A 22734-nucleotide genomic window follows, 5' to 3' on the forward strand; every position below is an offset into this window, starting at 1 on the left:
CTCATAAGTGAATTCAGTAAAGTAGCAGGTTACAAGATCAATGCTCATAAATCCAATGCATTTTTATACATAAGTGATGAATCTTCAGAAAGAGAAATTAGGAAAACTACCCCATTCACAATAGCATCGAACAAAATAAAATACTTGGGAATCAATCTCACAAAAGAGGTGAAAGACCTCTACAATGAGAACTAAAGAACACTAAAGAAAGAAATTAAAAAGAAAACCTTAGAAGATGGAAAGATCTCCCATGTTCCTGGATAGGCAGAATTAATATTGTCAAAATGGCTATACTACCTAAAGTGCTATACAGATTCAATGCAATTCCAATTAAAATCCCAATGATGTACCTTGCAGAAATAGAGCAAGCAATTATGAAATTCATCTGGAAGAATAAGAAACCTAGAATAGCTAAAGCAATCGTCAGTAGCAAGAGCGAAGCAGGGGGTATTGCAATACCAGATCTTCAACTCTACTACAAAGCAATAGTAACAAAAATGGCATGGTATTGGTACCAAAATAGACAGGTAGATCAATGGTACAGAATAGAGGACATGGACACAAACCCAAATAAATACAATTTTCTCATACTAGACAAAGGTTCCAAAAATATGCAATGGAGAAAAGATAGCCTCTTCAACAAATGGTGCTGGGAAAACTGGAAAACCATATGCAATAGAATGAAATTAAACCCCTATCTCTCACCCTACACAAAACTCAACTCAAAATGGATCAAGGACCTCGGAATCAGACCAGAGATCCTGCATCTTATAGAAGAAAAAGTAGGTCCAAATCTTCAACTTGTTGGCTTAGGATCAGACTTCCTTAACAGGACTCCCATAGCACAAGAAATAAAAACAAGAATCAACAACTGGGATAGATTCAAACTAAAAAGCTTTCTCTCAGCAAAGGAAACTATCAGAAATGTGAAGAGAGAGCCTACAGAGTGGGAGAATATCTTTGCCAACCATACTTCAGATAGAGTGCTAATTTCCAGAATCTATAAAGAACTCAAAAAACTCTACATGAAGAATACAAATAATCCAGTCAACAAATGGGCTAAGGAAATGAACAGACACTTCACAGAAGAAGATGTACAAGTAATCAACAGATATATGAAAAAATGTTCAACATCCCTAGTAATAAGGGAAATGCAAATCAAAACTACCCTAAGATTTCATCTCACCCCAATTAGAATGGTGATTATCAAAAATACAAGCAACAATAGGTGTTGGCGAGGATGTGGTGAAAAAGGAACACTCATACATTGCTGGTGGGGTTGCAAATTAGTGCAGCCACTCTGGAAAGCAGTGTGGAGATTCCTCAGAAAGCTTGGAATGGAACCACCATTTGACCCAGCTATCCCACTCCTTGGCCTATACCAAAAGGACTTAAAATCAGCATACTACAGAGATACAGACACATCGATGTTCATTGCTGCTCAATTCACCATAGCCAGATTGTGGAACCAACCTAGATGCCCTTCAGTTGATGAATGGATAAAGAAACTGTGGCATATATATACAATGGAATATTAATCCGCAATGAAGAATGATAAAATTATGGCATTTACAGGCAAATGAATGAAATTGGAGAATATCATGCTAAGTGACATAAGCCAATCTCAAAAAACTAAAGGACGAATGATCTCGCTGATAAGCGGATGAGGACATACAATGGGGGGTGGGAGGGGTTAGCATTAGGTTTAGGGTTAGGTTTAGGGTTAGGGATAAGGAGAGCGGTAAGAATGAAGGAAAGAAGGACTGTATAGAGGGAAAAGAGGGGTGGGAGGTGTGGGGGGGAAGGACAAAAAATAATCAAACATCATTGCCCTATGTAAACGTATGATTACACAAATGGTATGCCTTGACTGTATGTACAAATAGAGAAACAACATGTATCCCATTTGTATATAATAATAAAAAAAAGATGAAAAAAATATGGAATATGTACAAACAATATTTGTCAGCACTAAACAGATAAGACCCCTTAAAAATTCTGGTACCAAGCACTATATAAATGCTTTTAACTTTGTCCCTCCGGGAGCTCAATGTTATTCAAACGGAAGCACAGCAGTGTGCCTGAGTGTGTAATGTCTCATCCCCGTACAGCAGGGGACCTCAACGTCACTAAGACTGAATATGCAAAGATGGTCATGCTGGTACCTGTGGTGCAGTGTATGCAACACAGACATCCACTCCAGCATGCAGAGTGATATCTCTCCTATTGGATTCACTTCTAATTAATATTTTAATGATTGTTTAATTTTAGAATGATTTGGATTTATGGAAAATTTCCAAAGAGCACAATATGTGATTTATATATCATATTCTGGCAGGTTTGGTGGTGGTCCTCCCAAACATTCACATGGTAATTACTGACACCTTCCACTGTTAATCTATGTGGACAAGAAGCACTGTGCAAATATGATCAGCTAAAGGATTTTCAGAGTGAGAGGTCATCAGGAATACCTTTGTGCACCTCAAAGTCAATGTCATGTGTCCTCATAAATGGAAATCAGAAAGACTTTATCATAGACAAAGGAGGAGTGAGCATTGCATCTGCCAAATCTACCTTGATGTGATGTGATCATAAGTCATGGGGTCCTGGAGGTCAGCAGAGAATGCAGGAGGCATACAAATGAGGTGTCCTCTAGAGATTCTAAGAGGCAAAGGCTCTGACACCATGTTCGGTGAGACTGATTTCAGACTTCGGTATAATACAAAGCTACTCCCCCCCCTTTCCTTGGCATCCATTTCCCCGCCTCCCAACTACTGTCAGTCTGTGAACATCCTGGTTAACTATTGGTTCATCAGTCAGCTTGCAAGTATCTTTCTCTGTTATTGGTCCTGTGTTAACCTGGCAGAATTCAACTGCTTAAGGGTAACTTCCCTGCCATCTTTTCTCTTGCTTTTCTCTCTCCTACTCACTTGCTTTCTCTCTCCTCCTAGCTTTTCCACTCTAGTGTGCACCCTTTTTCCTCCCTTTTCTCCCTTTTCCTCTCTTTTCCTCCCTTTTCCTCTCCTTTTCTCTCTTACCCTGCAGGGAGACACTCTGTTTGCTTAATAAACCCTCTTATGTGATTTCCTGTGTCTGGCGTGGTTTTCTTACACTTCTGACTTTCAGCAGTACAAAGAACCAATGTGCGTTATTGTCAGCCTCCAGGTTTGCAGTAACTTGTTACAGCAGCCATGGGAACCTAATACAAACTCACACCTGGTTTCCTCTCATCATAATCATCTATTATGATTGTGTGTGAGTTAGTGAGAAATCACTGATTCCATTTGTTCCTGGGTTTCTTTCTTGAGAGTTTATTTATTATTAATTCAATCTCTACACTTTTCATAGGATATTCAGGTTTTTTTCTTTCTTGTAGCGTGGATATTTCAAGGAATTTGTATTTGATCTATGTTATCCAATGTATTTTTATAAAATTATTCGTATTATTCTTCTATAATTATTTTTATATCTTTATGGTCAATAGACATATTCTCCCATTAATTTTTGATTTTGTAATTGGAGTTTTCTCTACTCTTTTTTATAGTTGAAGTCAACCACACACTACAGCCAACTGATTTTGGACAAGGGGCTAAGTTCACAAATCGGGGAAAGCATTCTTTCCAATAAATGGCACTGGAAAAATTGTTTACCCCATGTACAATGATGAAGCTAGATTAGGACTTTTAGTGGTTACCAAAATCAATTCAATCTGCTTTAAATATTTAAATGCAAACCTTAAACGATGAAATTACTTTATTAAAAAAAGAATCAAGGGATAGGCTTCAATACTTTAAAATGGGCAAATATCTTTCTGGAGAAAAAGGCATAGGAAACAAAAGCAAAATAGACCAAGGGAATTACATAAAAGTAAAAAACTTCTGCAAAAAACAGTCAATATATTGAAAAGACAAACTACAGAATGAATGAATCTATTTCAAAACTATATATCTGAAAAGAGGTTGATATCTAGAATACAAAAATAACTCCAAATCTCAGGAGGAAAAAATGAGACATCATTATCCTATGTACCTGTCTGATTACTTGATTGGTGTGAATCTACATCTTGTACAACCATAGAAAAGAAAAGTTGTACCCCATTTGTGTACAATGAATCGAAATGCAGTGTAAATTAAAAATTAATTAAAATTAAAAAAAAAAGGAATAGAAAGAAAGGCAAGAAAAGAAAAGAAAATCCTATTAAAAATGGGTAATAGATTTCAATTGACATTTCTAAAAGAAAGACATAATGGGCAATCAGGATATGAAAAAACACTCCAGATCACTCATCATCAGGGAAACGGACGTCCAAACCACAATATGCCCAGCATGGGTGCAGGCCTGTAATCCCAGCAGCTCTGGATGCTGAGGCAGGAGGATGGCAAGTTCAAATTCAGCCGAGAGATTTCAGTGACACCCTGAGCAATTTAGCAAGACTCTGTGTCAAAATAAAAAAAAAAGGGGGGGGGGAATGTGATTCATTGATTGACTGCTCCTGGATTCAGTCCTGGCACTGAAAACACACACACACAAAAACCCCTAAACAAAACACAATAAGATCACCTCACATTTTAAGATTGGCTTTATCATAAAAACAGTGATAGTGCTGACTAGTTCTGGAGAAGGGACTCCTGTTCACTGCTGGTGGGAATGACATTAGCCAGCCAGGATGCAATGCTATATGGAGAGTCCTTATGAAATGCAGACTAGTATGACCACATGATCCTGCAATCTCCCTGCTGAGAAGGAATCCCCAGGAAATGGAATCTGCATGTCAAAGAGATGTCTGCCCTCCTGTGCCTGCAGCACCATGGACAGTAGCTAAGGGATGGAAGCAACCTGAGTGTCCACCAAATTACGGATAGATAAATAAAATGTGAATAATATTCCATTCTGTATATATATCACAGTTTCTTTATCCATTCGTCTGTTGAAGGGCACGTAGGTTGGTTCCACAATCTAGCTATTGTAAATTGAGCAGCTATAAACATTGATGTGGCTGTGTTACTGTAGTATGCTGATTTTAAGTCCTTTGGATATAAACCGAGGAGTGGGATAACTGGGTCAAAAGGTGAGTCTCAATGGATGGAACTGGAGAATATCATGCTAAGTGAAATAAGACAATTCCACAAAACCAAAGACCAAATGTTTTCCCTGATAAGTGAATGATGATATATAATGGGGGTGGGGAGTGGGGAATGAGAGAAGAATGGAGGAACTTTAGATTATGTAGAAGGAAGTGAGGGGGGGCATGAAAAATGGTGGAAGGAGACAGACATCATTACCTTATGTACATGTATGGTTACACAAAGGGTATGAATCTATACTGTGCACAACCATAGAAATGAAATGATGTACCCCATTTGTGTACAATGAATCAAAATGTAGTCTGTAAAAATAAAAAGTAATTAAATAATTAGAAAAAAGAAAACATGGCACATATATACCAAGGACACTAGTCAGTCATAAGTGAGAATGGACTCCTGTCATTTGTGACAGCTTCATTGTGTTAAGGGAAATAAGCCAGACTTCAAAGACGATTACTGAACCATCTCCCCCATATGTGGAACATTGAAAATAATTTGGGAATTGAATAGTGGTTATCAGAATCTGGGAGGAAGATGGGATGGGTGACCGCTGGGCATTAATTTACAGTTACAGAGGAGCAAGAAATTCTGGTGTGCATTACATAGTAAGGTGACCACAAGATAACATTTACGTACTGTGTACATCATGATGGCAGAAGAAAGTAATACTAAAGTTTAGCACACAAAAATGATGAGCCTGTGAGAAGACAGATATGTTTTACCTGATTTTAAAATTACACAACATATACATATGTAGAAATATTTCATAGTACATAATTAAGATGTAAAATCCTATATTGTCATTTATCAGTTAAAAATAAATGTAAAATAAAAATGTACTAACCAGCTTGATCCCTATAGGCAGTTTAATTGCTTCTTCCCTTGTAAAGTAGGATCAGGAGCTATAGTTAGTCTCATAGGAGAAATCTCCAGAGATCTCCAAGTTTCCATAATTTTCTCCAGATCACCATGTATTTGCCTCTGAAATCCCAATGACTCAACTTCACTATTTTAAGAGCGACACACGATATGCAGTATTCCATGGCCACTGGATACTATTTTGTCATCTGAATGATCATCATCCTCAGGTCTTCTTCTGACCTTAGGATTTGCTATGACCCTCAGTCATGGTCAGGGAAAACACTCAAAGTTAATAATGATATTGTTTGACTTTTAAATGATAACCTCTTCATTAGATGCATTAAAGACCTCTCATTTGTTATGTATAGACACTAGCTATGAATCGTGTGAGAAAAACATTTTTTTAATTTTTATTTTACTAATAAGGAGGAGGTAAGTGGTCTTTCCAAGACAGAGAAAAAGTTGAGTAGATTCTAAACAATTCATATTAACATACTTCTATTCTTTTTATGCATCTCTTAGAGGAGCTGGAAACTTTGGACTACTACCTGAGAAAAAGACCTCTATCTTCTAATAGTATTTATGCAACATTCCCTTAATGGTATTATGATTTAAGATGGGTTATTTTGGAATGACTGATGTTATTTTTCTAGCAAACTGTTAAGCTTATATTTTCTATAAACATTTTAGTGAGAAGTGTAATTCATGCAAAAACACTGGGGTAGTTATATCAAATATGAGTTGTTTGTAAAAAGAAAGAGAAGCTTTCAAAATATATCTAAAATGGTGAATGACTGCATGGAGTATTTGTCAAAATATCTTTCATAAGGAATTTGTGATTCATGAAACAATTCATAATTCTTTTGCAAAAACTGAAAATAAAAAAAGTGGTGCTTTGGAAGATTATGGGATGACATTATCTTATTCACTATAGAACTGTTTCTCCTTAAAGGTTCAAATATAACCAACCAAGAATAGTGAAATGATTCTTCTTTAAACTGTAAAAAGGATTCTAACTAAAGTACTGAGGTACTGCATTTGAGCTATTTTACCATTGTCTCAGGCTTATTCTTGGCCATGGCGTTCACTGTGAGTCTTGAGTCTTTGTCATAACACATACATAATCCTAGCACATCACACAACATCTCAAACCTTGGTATACTTATTGAAGTAAGAGTTGTATACTATCTACATTAGACATGATCACACAAGCATAATTTATATGTAAATACTTATCATTTTTTGTAGACTATAGTTAATGCTAAAAGTGATCATGTTCATTAATATTTTCAATGAAAGTATCTTCATGGAGCAGACTTAAAGACTGAAAAATGTCTGAGCAGAAAAATGGTATGGAGTACTAGTTACTTTTGCATGAGTATCCTATAAAAGACTTTAATTCAAATAAAGTATTGGAAAACATTTTTACTATTCAAGAACATATTCAAATAAAATATTGTACAATATTGAACTTGAACAAATAAAAAACTGAAAATAACCCATAAACTGGGAACTTTCAACCCTGGGGCTCTGTAATGTGGCTATGAAATGATAGTATGAGAGAAATATGAGTTTTAAGAACAATGGACTCTTTTGTTCCAGCTAAACTAAGGATTTCAAAGAAGAAATTTCTAGTAAGATTGCCCAGGACTGGGGAGATAGCTCAGTTGGTAGAGTGCTCGCCTCGCAAGCACAAGGCCCTGGGTTCGATCCCCAGCACAACCAAAGAAAAAAGATTGCTTGCATAGTATTGTAGCAGCAGTACTCAGATGCTGGGGTAAAGACAGACTGAGAAACACTGGAGGGCAGAGAATCTCTCTGGTCCTAGTACAGAAGGAAGGGCCATTTGTGGAGAGAAGTTTCAACCCAAACTCGACTCAAGGCCTGCTTGACAACATGCATGATGGTTAAACCCACATAAAGACACCATCCCAACCCAGTCATAACATGATGGCTAGCATCCATGAGGTTGTGCTCTGCACCCACACTTGATAGTCCTTTAGGTATTACCTTCTTTAATTCTCACGATTATGTCTCAGGACTCTCTTCTGATATTACTTTCACAAAGGAGGACTCATTACCTTCTTCACCTTGCAGATGGAAATAGGATGCTCAGGAGAGCTAGTCTAGAACCTGTGACTTTTGTGTGACCAGTGGTAAGTCTGATGTGAATCTCTTCCAGGAATCTAAGCTCTCCTTCTGCTCCAGGAGATGATGTGACTTCTCTCAAAATTCCTTCTTCAGGCCAAATGTGCTCCCGCCATGATAGTTGTCCCACCACCTCTACCATGCAGAGAGGTGTGCTGTCCTTTTTCAAGAGATAAACCCTTCTTCAACCTAGTCAAAAGTCTGTTTTCTGCCATCGCAGTCAATGTGTGGGGAAGTGCTGATGATAATAAGTATGTGACTATGGGGAAAAGGTTGAAATGGAATTGAGTTCTTGTTAATTCATTTCACACCATTCTGTCAATGAAAGAAGGATCATTTCACTATTCGGGATTTTTATTTGCTTTTTTCTTTACCTCCAGAAAGAGACAAACATTTAGTGAGCAAGATTAAATAACTCCAGAATCAACAACTCAGTTCACTGTGAAATCCCAAACACTGACTTTGCATCAAAGGAGACGAGGCATAATAATAAACTCAGTAAAATTTAAATTCAGTGTAGCCTATTATATACAGGAAAAACTCAGCATGGGTTAAAGGTCGGCCTAGGACCACAGCAAAGATTATCAATTAATCACTGTGCAACTATTAGTAAACTGCTGAACATCTTATGGGGAATACTTTACATGAATGTAACAAAAAGTCAAACTCTTCATGAAGAGGAGAGTGTGAATGCACATTTACATTTTCCATAGCAGTTTTTGGCAGGTGAGCAATGTGGAAGCTCACCTTTCACTGTGCTCAGGAGAAGTGAACTGGCACATAGCTTCAGTCAAATAAGTCTTTATTATCAAGTTATTAAATATTTTACATCTCAGATAAGAAATATACAAAAATTAAAAATTGGGCTATGGGTCATTATGATTCTTCAGATTCAACAATATATAACTCTAGACTTTCATGTAGCACTTAATTTGGGTTTCAAAAGTCCATGCTTTCTCTGGAGAATCTCAGAATTCTTTTGTATTCTACCATGAAATAATACAATGAAAGAATATACCTTTCAATTGTACTTTCCTCTTCAATTGAAATTCTTATCATTTTTTTTCCTCATGACTGTAGAACATCTAGAGATTCCCAGACAACATTGATGGAGAATAGGACAGAAGTGACAGAGTTCATCCTGCTGGGACTGACCAGTGACCCAGGTCTGCAGCTTCCCCTCTTTCTGACGTTCCTGCTCATCTACACCATCACTCTGGTTGGGAACCTGGGGATGGTCCTGTTGATTGTCTTGGACTCCCATCTCCACACTCCCATGTACTTCTTCCTTGGCAACCTGTCTCTGGTGGACTTTTGTTATTCTTCAGTTGTCACTCCCAAGGTCATGGCTGGGCTCCTTCCTGGAGACAATGTCATTTCTTATAGTGCTTGTGTTGCTCAGCTGTTCTTTTTTGGAGCCTTTGGTACTGTGGAAAATTACCTGTTGTCCTCAATGGCATATGATCGTTATGTAGCAGTGTGCAAGCCCCTGCATTACACCACTACCATGACAACTAGTGTGTGTGCATATCTCATCATTGGCTGCTATGTCTGTGGTTTCCTGAATGCCTCCATCTACACTGGGAACACGTTCAGTCTCACCTTCTGTATATCTCCTTTGATCCATCATTTTATCTGTGATGTTCCAGCACTCATGGTTCTCTCTTGCTCCAATAGACATGTTAGTGAACTATTTATTATTTATGTTGCCAGCTTTAATATCTTTTTTGCTCTCTTAGTTGTCTTTATATCCTACATATTTATTTTTATTACTATCCTAAAGATGCGCTCAGCTGCAGGACACAGGAAGGCTATATCCACCTGTGCCTCCCATTTCACTGCAGTCTCTATTTTCTATGGGACTCTAATTTTTGTGTACTTACAACCCAGCTCCAGTCACTCCATGGACACTGACAAAATTGCCTCTGTTTTCTACACTATAGTCATCCCCATGCTGAACCCCTTGGTCTACAGCCTGAGGAACACCGAGGTCATGAGAGCATTTCAAAAATTCTTCTGGTAGGAAAATAATCCATAGGATTCTGACTTCCACTCTTTGGGATGGATGAAGCCTGAATTCCTTCCTCTCATCTTCTCCATGTAATGTCATTTATTAAAGCCTGCACTGAATTCAAGTTCCTGATGTGATACATTTTCCAGTGCAAAAGTCTATTGTCTGGTGAAAGGGAAATGTGTGCAAACACAATACCTGAGTGACAATGTGCATGCTATCTTGGCATTTGCTTATTGAGGATGTTGATAATTTAATACTTTTCACCTACTTTTCAAACCATGTCTCTATGAATGTATGTTAAATAAGTGGAGAGAAAGCCCATGAATGGAATAAGTGCATGCAGGTGTCCCATAAGGACACATATGCACGGATGCAGACTATTTGCCAGAATAAACATAATGTGGTACTCTGAAATTGGACTATCTTAGAAATATCCAGATAGCTAGTAAAACATTTTTTTCTGTGTGTGTCTGTGAGAATGTTTCCCAAAGAGAGAACTTGGAATCAGTCAATTGGTCAATATGGTGGCCGTCAATCAATTTGTCAAGAACTCTCCTGAATAGAAGAAAAAGGTATGAGAAGGACAAATTCTTTCTCTCCCTCGTTTCCTCTCTCTCTCTCTCTCTCTCTCTCTCTCTCTCTCTCTCTCTCTCTCTCTCTCTCCTTTTCTCTCTTTCTCTCTCAATGGAGGCATCCATCTCTCACTCTGGACCTCAGAGCTACTGGCTCTCAGGTTCTTGTTCTGTAAGAATTCACTAGACATATTAGACACACCTCTCCCTCCTCAACATTCCTGGTTCTCCGTTTTGTAGACAGAACATCATGGGTATTCTCAGTTTCCATAATCTCATGAGCTCTTACCCATAATAAATCTCCTCTTGTGCATTTCTATATACTGTTGGTTCTCTTTCACTAGAGGGCCCTGAATTATAGAGCAGGGTTTAGTAATCCTAATTTAATATTTAATTTGTTTATTAAAAATAAGGTTAAACCAAATTAATTTTTTCTTCTTTACAGTTTGAATAGTCCTCATTTGAAGAAAAACAGGATATACTATGTAATGAAAGTTGTGCTTCCTTGGACATTTTAATGAGAGATACATAATTCTGGCACCTTATGCGAATTAATATTTCTGTTTGAGCCATTTTGTACAATCAACATGCTCATGTTTGAATTGTCAAAGGGATAGAATAAATTAATTACCAAAAATACTGAGGAAAATCAAAGCCATTTAAGTGTATTTATGTATGATTACAATTATTCAGATTACTAAAATTTTACCATGACAAACCAATGATGCAATCTTTTTTATTTCTGCAAATGCTTTAAAATTACCACCGCTGCCCATTCATTCTTTACTTATGTGAGCTCTACTCTCTATGGTCACTTCTCTAGTCTTTTATGTCTCTCCATACTCCCTCATTTCTTTGCTGTTTTTTCACAAATTCAATGATGCTTATACCTCAGGGCCTTTGTACATTCTTTTTCCAGTGAGGAATAGTCTTATTCCATTCAGATCACCTGGGAAATACTCGTCTGTCATGTGTCCTGCCCACTGGCATTGAACACTCATTTTCCACTCACCACATGAGCTGTCCCCTTATTCTCTATCCTTCTTCACAGACCTATGAACCCTGTCTCCTGAATATTTGCTTACCTGGTACTTATTTGTCTTCCCCAAATTAGAAGGTAAACACCATGGGAGCACTGACTTTATGTTTTCTGGTCAAACATGATCATTGGCAATTGAAGAGATATCTATTTCACAGTAGACTCTCAACAGAGTTTTATTAAATGAATGAATACATGAATAAAGCTTTGAGTCCAATTGCACCAAGTGTTGGCCTTTGAATCATGGATGGTGAGAGTGAATCTTGCATGGGATTAACCATCTAGATAAATATGTAGTACCTCACTAGAGATAAAGCTAATTTTCTGCTTTTCTGAGATATTTGTTTTCCCCTATAGTTTCAGTTCTCATACTCTTCCCTTTTAGGCAAAATGATTTTCTGGGATTGCTAACAGAGCTGATCAGTTCCTATACTCTGATAATTTTAGTGAGAGATGATGTATCATTAAATGGCAAGTAAAATGTCAAATAAGTACTGTTTAGGAAATCATGAAAGAAATTCCACACAAGATGAATTAAAGGTCTCATTTCTGGTCATTTTGTAAAAATTAGTTGATGCACACAAATTGTACTACTGACTGGAAAGATTCTAAATGTCTGTGTGGAGTAGCTGTATGACAGTATTTGTCAGCAGTAAAAATAAATTATATTAAGTCTGCTAGTGTAATTTACTATATTCACATTTTTAATTTTGATCCTCAGGATTTAAATATCATACAAAACTTGAGCAAAGAATGTGCCCCTATATGTCATTTGTTATCACTGTCACAATAGGGGCATCAACATCACCGGGATTGATCCTGCTAAGATGACGGTCCTGGTCCTTGTGTAGTAGTGTAGGGTAGATCTACTATTTGCTTCTGTTTATGGCAATATTGCTCCATTGGAAGAATGTCTAATATTGTTTCAATGGTTATATAGTGTTACAATTATTTTGGATTAATGGAAAACTTTCAAAGATAGTGCATAGTGTGATTGACATATGACACACTGGCAGGCTCAAAGTAGGCCAAAGGATTCAAAGTTTAATTTCTGAAACCTGATGATGTTATCCCTCAAGGCTCTGAAGGACTGAGAAGATCTAATCAGATTAAGGACTTGAAGGATGAGAAAATATTAGGATTATCTGTGTGTGTCCTAAAGGCAATGCTATGTATCCTTAGGAAAGGGAGTTAGAAGATTTAACCATAGACAAAGGAGGATTTGGTATAGAAGCAACACTGAAGTGATATGGCCACAAGCCATGGAATTTCAGTCACCACCAGAGCATGGGGGAGGCAAGACTTTGAGTGTCCCCTAGAACCTGTGGAGTGAACGTGCCTCTGTCAGACCACACCTCTGTCACACCACTGATTTCAGCTCATTGGGATTAATTTTAGACCCATGATTTCCAGAACCATGAAAGAATCAATATGTGCTTTGTAAGCCTCCAGGTTTGCAGCAATTTGTTAGAGCAGCCATTGGACACCAATACAAGTCCTCACCTGGTTTATCCCATGTCATAATCATACATTTCTGTTGTATGTTAGTTTGGTTGAAATCACAAGTGAAAACATCCCTCCATGGTATGGAGGCCAACCTGCCCTGCCCAGTGTTGACTGGCTTAATAGTTTACACCATCTCAAATTATCAACCAAGTTGGTACCTAAAGAGTAATATTCCCAAGTCTGCCCTTTGTCATTTTGGTACTTACAGCTGGTTAAAAGACTTAATCTGCAAATAGAGACAATAACAAAACCATTCTTCTGCCAAATGCGATGCCACTGTTCTGACTACAAAGAAAGCATTCTGCTCTCTCCTTACTCAAGGGTTCAGTGAAATCGGATGAAGCTCACCCTTACTCTTTTTTTCATATTTTATACACAAATTTTTACTTCATTTTATTTTTGAGGGTTGTATCTAATACACAAAAATATTTTTACATGCCATTAAAATGTTTTACAACTATAATCACAAGTGAGCATATTTTATTATGTAGACTTGATATCCCATAGTTAAAAACTATTTTGCAAAATTAACAATAAGAAACTTAAATATTGTGTTCAAAAGTGAACTCCTCCAATGACTCTTGTTAATGGGCTAATAGAGTGAAGAACATACATTTGTATTTCAGATACATGCACACATTCATAACCAAATGAGGAGAAACTCATAATAATTATAATCTTAATTTCTTTATGTGGTCATATACTTATAAATTAATATTTATAAGTACCTGTTGTCATTACCCAGTTTGTTATTGCATTTTTCTTGAACCAATCAAGCTTAAAGGCCATGATTATTTACCTGGTAGATTGTTCTGATCCTTATTCCTTATTCATGAAACATCTTGGGAAAATGAATACATGTTCATCAATGCAGTTGCTTTAATCTTCCACTGACCTTAATTTCCAGGACTGAAAACAGTAAAAGAAGTCCTAAAGAATCTCCTGTACTTCAGACACACTCATACTTATCTCCATTATGAGTGTTTGTCTAGTGTCTGATAGGATCAACCACTAGTCAGAACTGTGAACCTTCACTGGGCCCCTTCAAAGGTATGATGAACCCAAAGAAGACAAACAACAAACTCATCTTCTAATTCAGTAGACTCTCTGATGTGTCTCTTGGCAGAACATGCCTCCAGCAGGGTGCCTCTCCCATCTTCACCTCTTGATTCCTGGAACCACGAGTCCTATTAATTAGAGAAAAAGAACCATAAGTTGGGTGCTGATTCAGATTATGTATAGACTCTTGGATAATATTTCCTAGCCCAAATTTTTGCTTCAGCTAAAACTCTGAGACTTTGAAAGGACATTCAGCCATTGTTTTATGACAGTGTTTCAAGATGGTGCAGATCATGATGGAATGGTAAATTCCTGGAGCCTAGAGTTGTTGCCCCACTTCGTTTCTGCAAAGTGAGTTATCTGGTTCTAATCATTACTGTGTGGAATGCCGTGATGTTTTATTTGGGTTTCTGTAGTTCAGGTACAGTAGGTATGATAGAAACATAATGTGCAAGGAAGGCAACTTTTAATATAGTGTCTTTTCTAGTAAGAACAAAATACCACAGTTCCTTGATGGATATGTTTCAATGTAATTAACATGCCACTCATTAACTGACTGGTCAACCTGAGATATGGCACCATATCAGGAACTCAGTTTCCACTGCTGGCAGATTCAGCACTGGGCAGTGACTGTAGTCAGGCAATCCATGAGGAGGTGTATGCTGCTGCATTTTTATAAGTTCCTTCCCTGTCAGCATGACAACTTTGTTCATGAGCCTCTTGGCCAATAGCAGAAGTGACTGAGAAAAGACTGACTTGTATCCACGGAATGAATTTGGACTCCATTATTAAAATCCTTTGATTAAACCTTTGTGAGCACTGACAGTGTACCTAAAATTTTGTTCAAATGTTTAATGCATTTAGAAGGTGTATCCACATACAACTCATCCCCATATTTCCTTTCCACCATGTCTCAACTGTATTTCTCCCATCTTCTACTATCCTACAGAATCACAGGTTACAGCCAGGGAAGTGATGTATTTGTGATGGGCTGACAGGTTTGGCTCCATCCAAATGTTACAGGCCAGGCTATCTGGGAAGTGACTAAACAGACTCCATTTTGCTCTGAGACTCCATGTTATGTAGGAAATGTGCTTCTCCCATGGGAACGCACCGCCTCTGTGCCCATCATCAGTTACTTAGCGTCACATGTTTACAAATGTTTACAATACAAAATGACAATTCTTATGTGATGAAAAATTGTTCTTTTTTGATTCCTACTTCTCCTAAACAATGCACCATGTGAACAATGATGTCAATAATAATTGTGTCGATGTTGGTAACCATTCTTTTGTTTATACCTAGGTAAGGGTCATTTTGACCCACTTCCCCCTCTGCTAATGATTTCATGATTTTGGTTTGTAAATTTTAAATCATAGCAACAGATAATTATGACTGATGTGATTTTTGGTATAAGAACCCCTATAATCCTACGGTTGGGACCATTTTTGGGGCATTGTGTGAGACAGTCAGCCAGCCGGCTTAATAAAGACTCTCAAATTTGTACTTCTCAGTGGTGATTGGTCTGTTCTTAAGTTGCGTCCCACAACAGTATTCTCATGCATCTTGTCCTTGTTCCTTCCAATTACAAAGAAGAACCATGTGTGTTGCCCAGATTTCTACCCACTGAGCAGAAGCTCCTTCACCACTGTGCATCTGTGACATCTCATAAAAGGCTTTGGTGCCGCAGCTCTCCACCTGTGGGTTGTGCCTGCAAGTCATACAGAACCATCTGTAAACCAGTTCCAATCTTCCATTCCCCTGCCAATTGTTACAGAGTATTCACCATGAGGTGAAAGGTGTCCCTAGGGGGAGACAGGACGTTGAGGAAGGAGTAATGCCCATGGTCGCTTTAGTCATGGATACGATGCTTCCATTTGATAATAGCGTCTTGGATTTTCATACATCACTTTATGGCTTCAAAAATCAGATGACACTCCGATTATAAGTGACTAGCTTCTGGGTAACTTGATGGCCCTTAGACATGCAATCAATATCTTAAAAAGTCTGTTATCAGGTCAAATTCTGTTTGTCAAAAGGGAAGTACATGGGCCTGGTGGTGAATATTTGTAATACCAGTGGCTCAGGCAGTTGAGGCAGGAGAATTGTGAGTTCAAAGCCAGCCTCAGCAACTTAGCAAGCCTTTTCTTAAAAAAAAAAAAATTAATAATTAACAAGGGCTGAGGGTGTTGCACAGTGGTTAAGTCCACCTGGGTTCAATACCTGGTACCACACACACACACACACACACACACACACACACATACAAAAAGGAAGACTGAAAGAAAAAAGGAAAGTATATCCACCAAGGATCACAGGACTTTACTTCAAAATCTGAAGAACCTATACTGCAATTCATGAACAAGGACGAAAGCCTTCATACAGCATCCTATTTGCTGCTAAAAATTCCTTGACCACCAATGTTCTAGATTACATAGCTCAAGTGGTAAAGCAGCTCTCACAGAAGCCAGGACCTACAGGAGAGCCTTCTTCTGATGTGGACCCCACTCCCAACTGGCAGATTTTCATGTCACTTGGACTAAAAAAAAAAAAATCCCACACCCAAAGGAAAAGTACATTTCTTCCAACCAAAAGAGGACCACAGGGTGATGTACCCCTTTTTGGTCTGAAGAAAAGACAGGGGCAAAACTTATCCTTTCCTTACAGGAGATATCTCAGCATGTCCCTCAGCACTACAGACCTAGAATATTCTTTGAAATGAAGACCTCTGAATTTCTTGCATTTAATTCCACACCCTGGCATTGAAATGCTTTCCTAATAATCCCAGAGTGCTTGCTCTTTCTTGCTCACTAGACCCAATCAAAACAATGTGAAAGATATGGGCCAGTGTGGTATTGTGGAAGGGCAATCTTACAGAGCTCCCGGAGGACTGAGTTATCACATATGGCTGATGACTTAATGTAGCCCTGATGTAGAACACTGGAGGTGTATCGCTGTCCATTCCACGTAACCTAGTTGTTTCTGAATGTCCTCCTTGCTAAGGAGGAAAACAGTTCACCCTAAATCACATCTGGAATTGTAGCTGCCATTCGGGTCCACACCTGATTAAGCTTGCCACAGGTCACTGTGATTCTCCAAGAGCCGCATGTCTTCTGCACATCCCAAGAGAGAAGTGTGGGTCTGTATGGGATTCACGCCTGTGCCTCCCACAGGACCTCGACGGTGACAGCATCTCGGCAAATCCTCAAGTGAGGTCATAGAGTTTATTTTTGTTTTTGTTTTTTTTTTAATATTTGAAAGAGATTAAATAAGTATTATTTAGAAAATCATGAAAATACATTGAGTATGAGATTGGAGGTTTAATATTTGATTATATTTTTAAAATTACTTCCCATATATGAATCATACAATGAAATGAAATGACTCCATGTAGAGTATAAAAATAATATCCATCAGTACTAGTGATAATATACATTCCTATGCTTTCATAATGTACAATTCTTTCTACTTTGACCCACAAGGGAGATCAATATTATGTAAATCCTAAGCACAGAAACATGCCTGCATGTCTTGTTCCCACCTAACTTCAGGGGGCTTCACCATCTCAGTATTTGTAACATTGGGCTTCAACATGCTCAGAAGTTATGCTATTACTTTTGGAATAATGTAATGTAACAGCAGTATTCACATTTATTTAGGGCCATTTCTCCTGTGAGAACCACTTCTAATTATTACTGTAAAGGGCTATTTAATGTTAGATTAACTTGGTAGGTACAGAACGGCTTCTAAGATAGAGCAGAGTGCTGCCGTAAGACACTCTGACAAGCTCAGCAACGGCTCACAAAAAGCTCCAAGCCCTCATTATGACACCTTTCAATCTTACTCTGTGGCCCCAAGGAGCTTTGCAGGTGAGACTAAATTAAGGACTTTAAAATAAACAAAAAGAGATACCTTTAGGTTCCATGGGTACCCTAAATGCTATTCCCTATATTCTTACAAAACAGAGTCAGAAAGATGTAGGAAGCTGGCCATATGAAGTCAGAAACAAGAAGCTACAGTGAGCCAGCAGCCACCAGAAGGAAGAGGCAAGAAACGAAGTGTCCTCTGGGGCCCAGGAAGGGACATGGCTCCGGTGACACACTGGTTCCAGCGAGCTGACACTGCTTTGGACTTCTAGTTTCCAGACCCGAGGAAGAATACACACTTGTGACTGTAAGGCTCAAAGACTGTAGCAGACAAGGACGCTCTCAGAAATCCTGGTTTCTTCTCTGTCATATTCTTTCCTTTCTACTGGAGACTTGTTTGAGAATTCACCAGGAAGTCATCTGTTCCTGGACTTTTCTTTCTGGGAAAGTTACTTATTACTAATTCAATCTCTTTACCTGTTATAGGATCATTCAGATATTTTTCTCATTCTCTGGTTTTGGTATTGTGTGCATTTACAGGAGGTTTTGCTTTCATCTGTGTGCCTCCTATGTTGCTGTACCGTTATTTACAGTATTGCATTACAATCTTTCTTATATGAACATTCTAACTACAGCAGAACTGTAGGAATAAAACAGTTTACTTATTGCCAGAGGCAGAGGGTTGGAAAATTCTCAAAGAGAAGCTGAGATGATTTGGTGATTGCAGAAGAACCATACATTTGACAGTACCACACATATGACAAAATTCTTAGAACTCTATACTACGACCCAACAATTACTGTATGTAAACGATGCATTAATTTGAAAAAGGTAAAAAAAAAAGATAAAAGCACATGCATACTTGCATTGAAACTAACCAACCTGCTCCCCATAGACAGATTAATTGTTTCTTCCTTAGGAAAGTTACATCAGCAGCTGTAGGTAGACTCTTAGGGACAATCTGCAGAGGTCTCAAGTCTATAGTTATCTCCAAATCTCCATATATTCACCTCTGAAATCCCAACATGACTCCATATTACTGGTTTCAGGAGGAACATGCTTCACTGGGCATCATATTCATCTGAGTGATAATCATTGTTATTGTTAGTGCAGACAGTTCTCTCTTTGACTTGAGGACTTGCTGTGAGCCTTCAATTGTGGAGAGAGGAACACACAAAGATAAAAATCATGTTTTGTTTTTTCTTTTTTTTTTTTACAGACACAATTCTGTGAGTTATTGAGGAGATATAAGCTTATCAGGCTTATTATGCAAATAGGAAGGCAAAAATAAATCTTTTATGTAGACAGAAAGAATTATTTGTCAATTCAGAACTTGGTCTCCAGGTTTAAGTTCTTCCCTTTATTTTTCCTGCCTTAGAGAACTTGGAACCTGTTGACCACTGCCTGAGACACAGCTTCACTAATATTATGTAGGCCATATTCCAGGACTGGCTATAAGTTTCAGTCTCCCTCTTCTGCATTCCCTGCTCTTCCTTTCCAGCCTACTGGTAAGTTTCTACATTCAATGAGTATTTTAATGAGAATGATAATCCCTGGAAACTTCATGGGGCGGCTACACCTTAGAGTTAATTTAAAAGAGAAAAAACTGAAGTGCATCCATGGTATAAAGTCAAAATTTCCATGAGAGGGAATTGAGAGAATTCAGAGATTGGTATGCAAGACATCTGGATTAAGTAATTAAATAGTCTGTAACACAAATATACTAAACAGACACTTCTCAAAAGATGAAATACAAATACATGAAAAAAAGTTCAACATCATTAGCAATTAGGGAAATACAAATCAAAACTGCATTGAGTTTCTCTGATCAGTGGATCCTGATCCCAATTGGGGGTGTTGAAGGGATTCTGGATTGTGCCAAGGGGAGAGAGGGGAGGGAAGGTGGTGTGGGGGATGGGAAGGATGGTGGAATGAGATGGACATTATTATCCTAAATACATGTGTGATTACACTACCAGTGTGACTGCACTGTGTTCAGCTAGAAGAAGAAGAAGTTGTGCTCCTCTTGAGTACCATGTGTCTAAATGCATTCTATTTTCATGTATAACTACTTAGAACAAATTATAAAAAATGAAAAATTCAATAAAAATTGCACAAGATTTCATGTGACACTAGTCAGAATTGCGTCATCAAGAATACAAATAATAATAAATGCTGGAGAGGATGTGGAGAAAAGGAAGACTTATACACACTTTTGGCAGGACTGTGACTTAGAAAAAATGCATTGGAAAACAGAATGAAGTCTTCTCAAAAGGCTAGGCTTGGAACCACCACATGACCCAGCTCTAACACTTCCTGGTATTTACCCTGAGAAATTAAAGTAATCTTACTGTAGTGGATCATGCATCACATGTTTTTAGCAGCAAGATAGCCCAACTATGGAACCAGCCTAGGTGTCCACCAATGAATGAATAAATAAAGAAAATGTGGTATACATGGAGAATGGAGTTTTATGCAGCCATAAGGAAAAATGAAATTGTGGTATTTGCAGGAAAATGGATGGAAATAGAGACCAGTATATCATATTATGTGAAGTAAGTGAAACTCAGAATGCTAAGGGTCACATGTATGTCTTCTCTCATATGTGGAAGATAGAGAGGAAAGAGGAATATAAAGGTGGGGGTAGATCTCCTAAAAATCATGGGTAGATCCGTAAAGAGAACAAGGAGTGGGAGTAGGGAGAGAGGGGTCAGTGCAGGGGAGCAATATGGGCAAAATGAAGTTGTTATAGCATGTGCATATAGAAACACGTAACAACAAATCTCATCAAGATGAACAAGTATAAAGTGCCAATTAAAAAGTAAAAATCAAATAGTCTTCATTTCTCTAAGTAAGTGTAGAAGTGTTTAAAATTGAGAAGATGATTCTTAAGGAGTCTTCAATTTCATAGAATTTAATCCTTCGTGTAATTAATATAACATGTTTAGTTTTAAATCCCAAAATTTTTAGGAGAATCTTAAATTATAAGATGGAGGGGCAAAGAAATAATGTATATTAATGCATACTTTTCATTTCAATTCAACCTTTACTGTTCTGTTTCTTTTTGTCATGGTTATAGACCATCAAGAGATTCTGAGACAACATGATGGAGAACAGGACAGAAGTGACACAGTTCGTCCTGCTGGGACTGACCAGTGACCCAGGTGTACAGCTTCCCCTCTTTGTTACATTTTTGCTCATCTACACCATCACTCTGGTTGGGAACCTGGGGATAATCATGTTGATTGTCTTGGACTCCCGTCTCCACACTCCCATGTACAATTTCCTTGGCAACCTGTCTCTAGTAGACATTTGCTACTCTTCATCTGTCATTCCCACAGTCATGGGAGGACTCCTTCCAGGAGATGAAGTCATCTCCTACAACACTTGTGCTGCTCAGATGTTCTTTTTAACAGGTTTTGTTACTGTGGAAAATTTCCTGTTGTCCTCAATGGCCTATGATCGCTATGCAGCAGTGTGCAAGCCCCTGCACTACACCACCACCATGACAAGCAGGGTGTGTGTGTGTCTGGTAGTAGGCTGCTATGTCTGTGGATTTTTGAGTGCCTCCATCTATGTTGGGAACACATTCAGTCTCTCCTTCTGCAAGTCCAATGTGGTCCATCATTTCTTCTGTGATATTCCAGCAGTCATGGCTCTCTCTTGTTCTGTTAGACCAGTGAATGATCTGGTTCCTCTTTTTGTAGCCAGTTTTGTTATCTATTTTGCTCTCATCATTATCTTCATATCCTACATACTCATTTTTATCACCATTCTAAAGATGCGCTCAGGTGCAGGACACAGGAAGGCTCTGTCCACCTGTGCCTCCCACTTCACTGCTGTCTCCATTTTCTATGGGACTACCATCTTCATGTACTTACAGCCCATCTCCAGTCACTCCATGGACACTGATAAAATTGCATCTGTGTTCTACTCTATGTTTATCCCCATGCTAAACCCTGTGGTCTACAGCCTGAGGAACAAGGAGGTTAAGAGTGCATTCTCAAAGATTGTTTTAGAAGCAAAATAATCATTAAGGTTTGATTCCACTCAGGGTGCATAATGCTTGTTGGTTCCCTCAGCTCTTGTCCATGTGCTGCACTGCATTTTCAGACCCAGCTTATTTCAAATTCCTTTACCTCTGCAGACGACGGAGGAATAAAAAAGGAAACTTCATATGCAGAATTATGATTCCAGAATCACGATATTTATAATACTTTGGTGTCTTATCAAAACTTTATTAAAGGTGTTGATACATTCAATAATTTCCCATGCAATTTTTCTACATAGAGGCAAAGATATGCAAAATAATTGCAGAAAATCCCTCATGGAAAAGAAGTGGAGACTGGTGCTTCATGAAGATACTTGTAAATGGGTATGGAAAATTTGCCAGCGTTAAATGTTCTGTGGCTATTTGTGATGTTGAATTGGATGTGTTCTTTGAATTGATTGAAGGATACGCAGGTAGCCAGGAAACCATTTTACTGTGTGTAGCTGAGAGGTTGTTTCTGAAAGTGTACAGTTTGAAGCAGTTACCATAGTAAAGAAAGTCTGTCCCATCAGTATGGACAGCCATCATCCAGTC

At 38.1% G+C, this 22734-nt stretch overlaps 2 protein-coding genes across 2 annotated transcripts; both read left to right on the plus strand.

Annotated features, from left to right (window-relative positions):
• The first annotated feature begins 9201 nt into the window (after positions 1-9201).
• LOC124960075 (olfactory receptor 5B2-like) lies at positions 9202-10116 on the plus strand. The gene has a single exon (XM_047518608.1). The coding sequence runs from the start codon at positions 9202-9204 to the stop codon at positions 10114-10116; it is 915 nt and encodes a 304-aa protein (XP_047374564.1).
• Positions 10117-21255: 11139 nt separating this feature from the next.
• LOC124958094 (olfactory receptor 5B2-like) lies at positions 21256-22179 on the plus strand. The gene has a single exon (XM_047515792.1). It carries the CDS (start codon positions 21256-21258, stop codon positions 22177-22179), a length of 924 nt encoding a protein of 307 aa, XP_047371748.1.
• Positions 22180-22734: the final 555 nt, after the last annotated feature.

The sequence above is a fragment of the Sciurus carolinensis genome, chromosome 11, assembly GCF_902686445.1.
Source record: "Sciurus carolinensis chromosome 11, mSciCar1.2, whole genome shotgun sequence".
Lineage (NCBI taxonomy): Eukaryota > Metazoa > Chordata > Mammalia > Rodentia > Sciuridae > Sciurus > Sciurus carolinensis.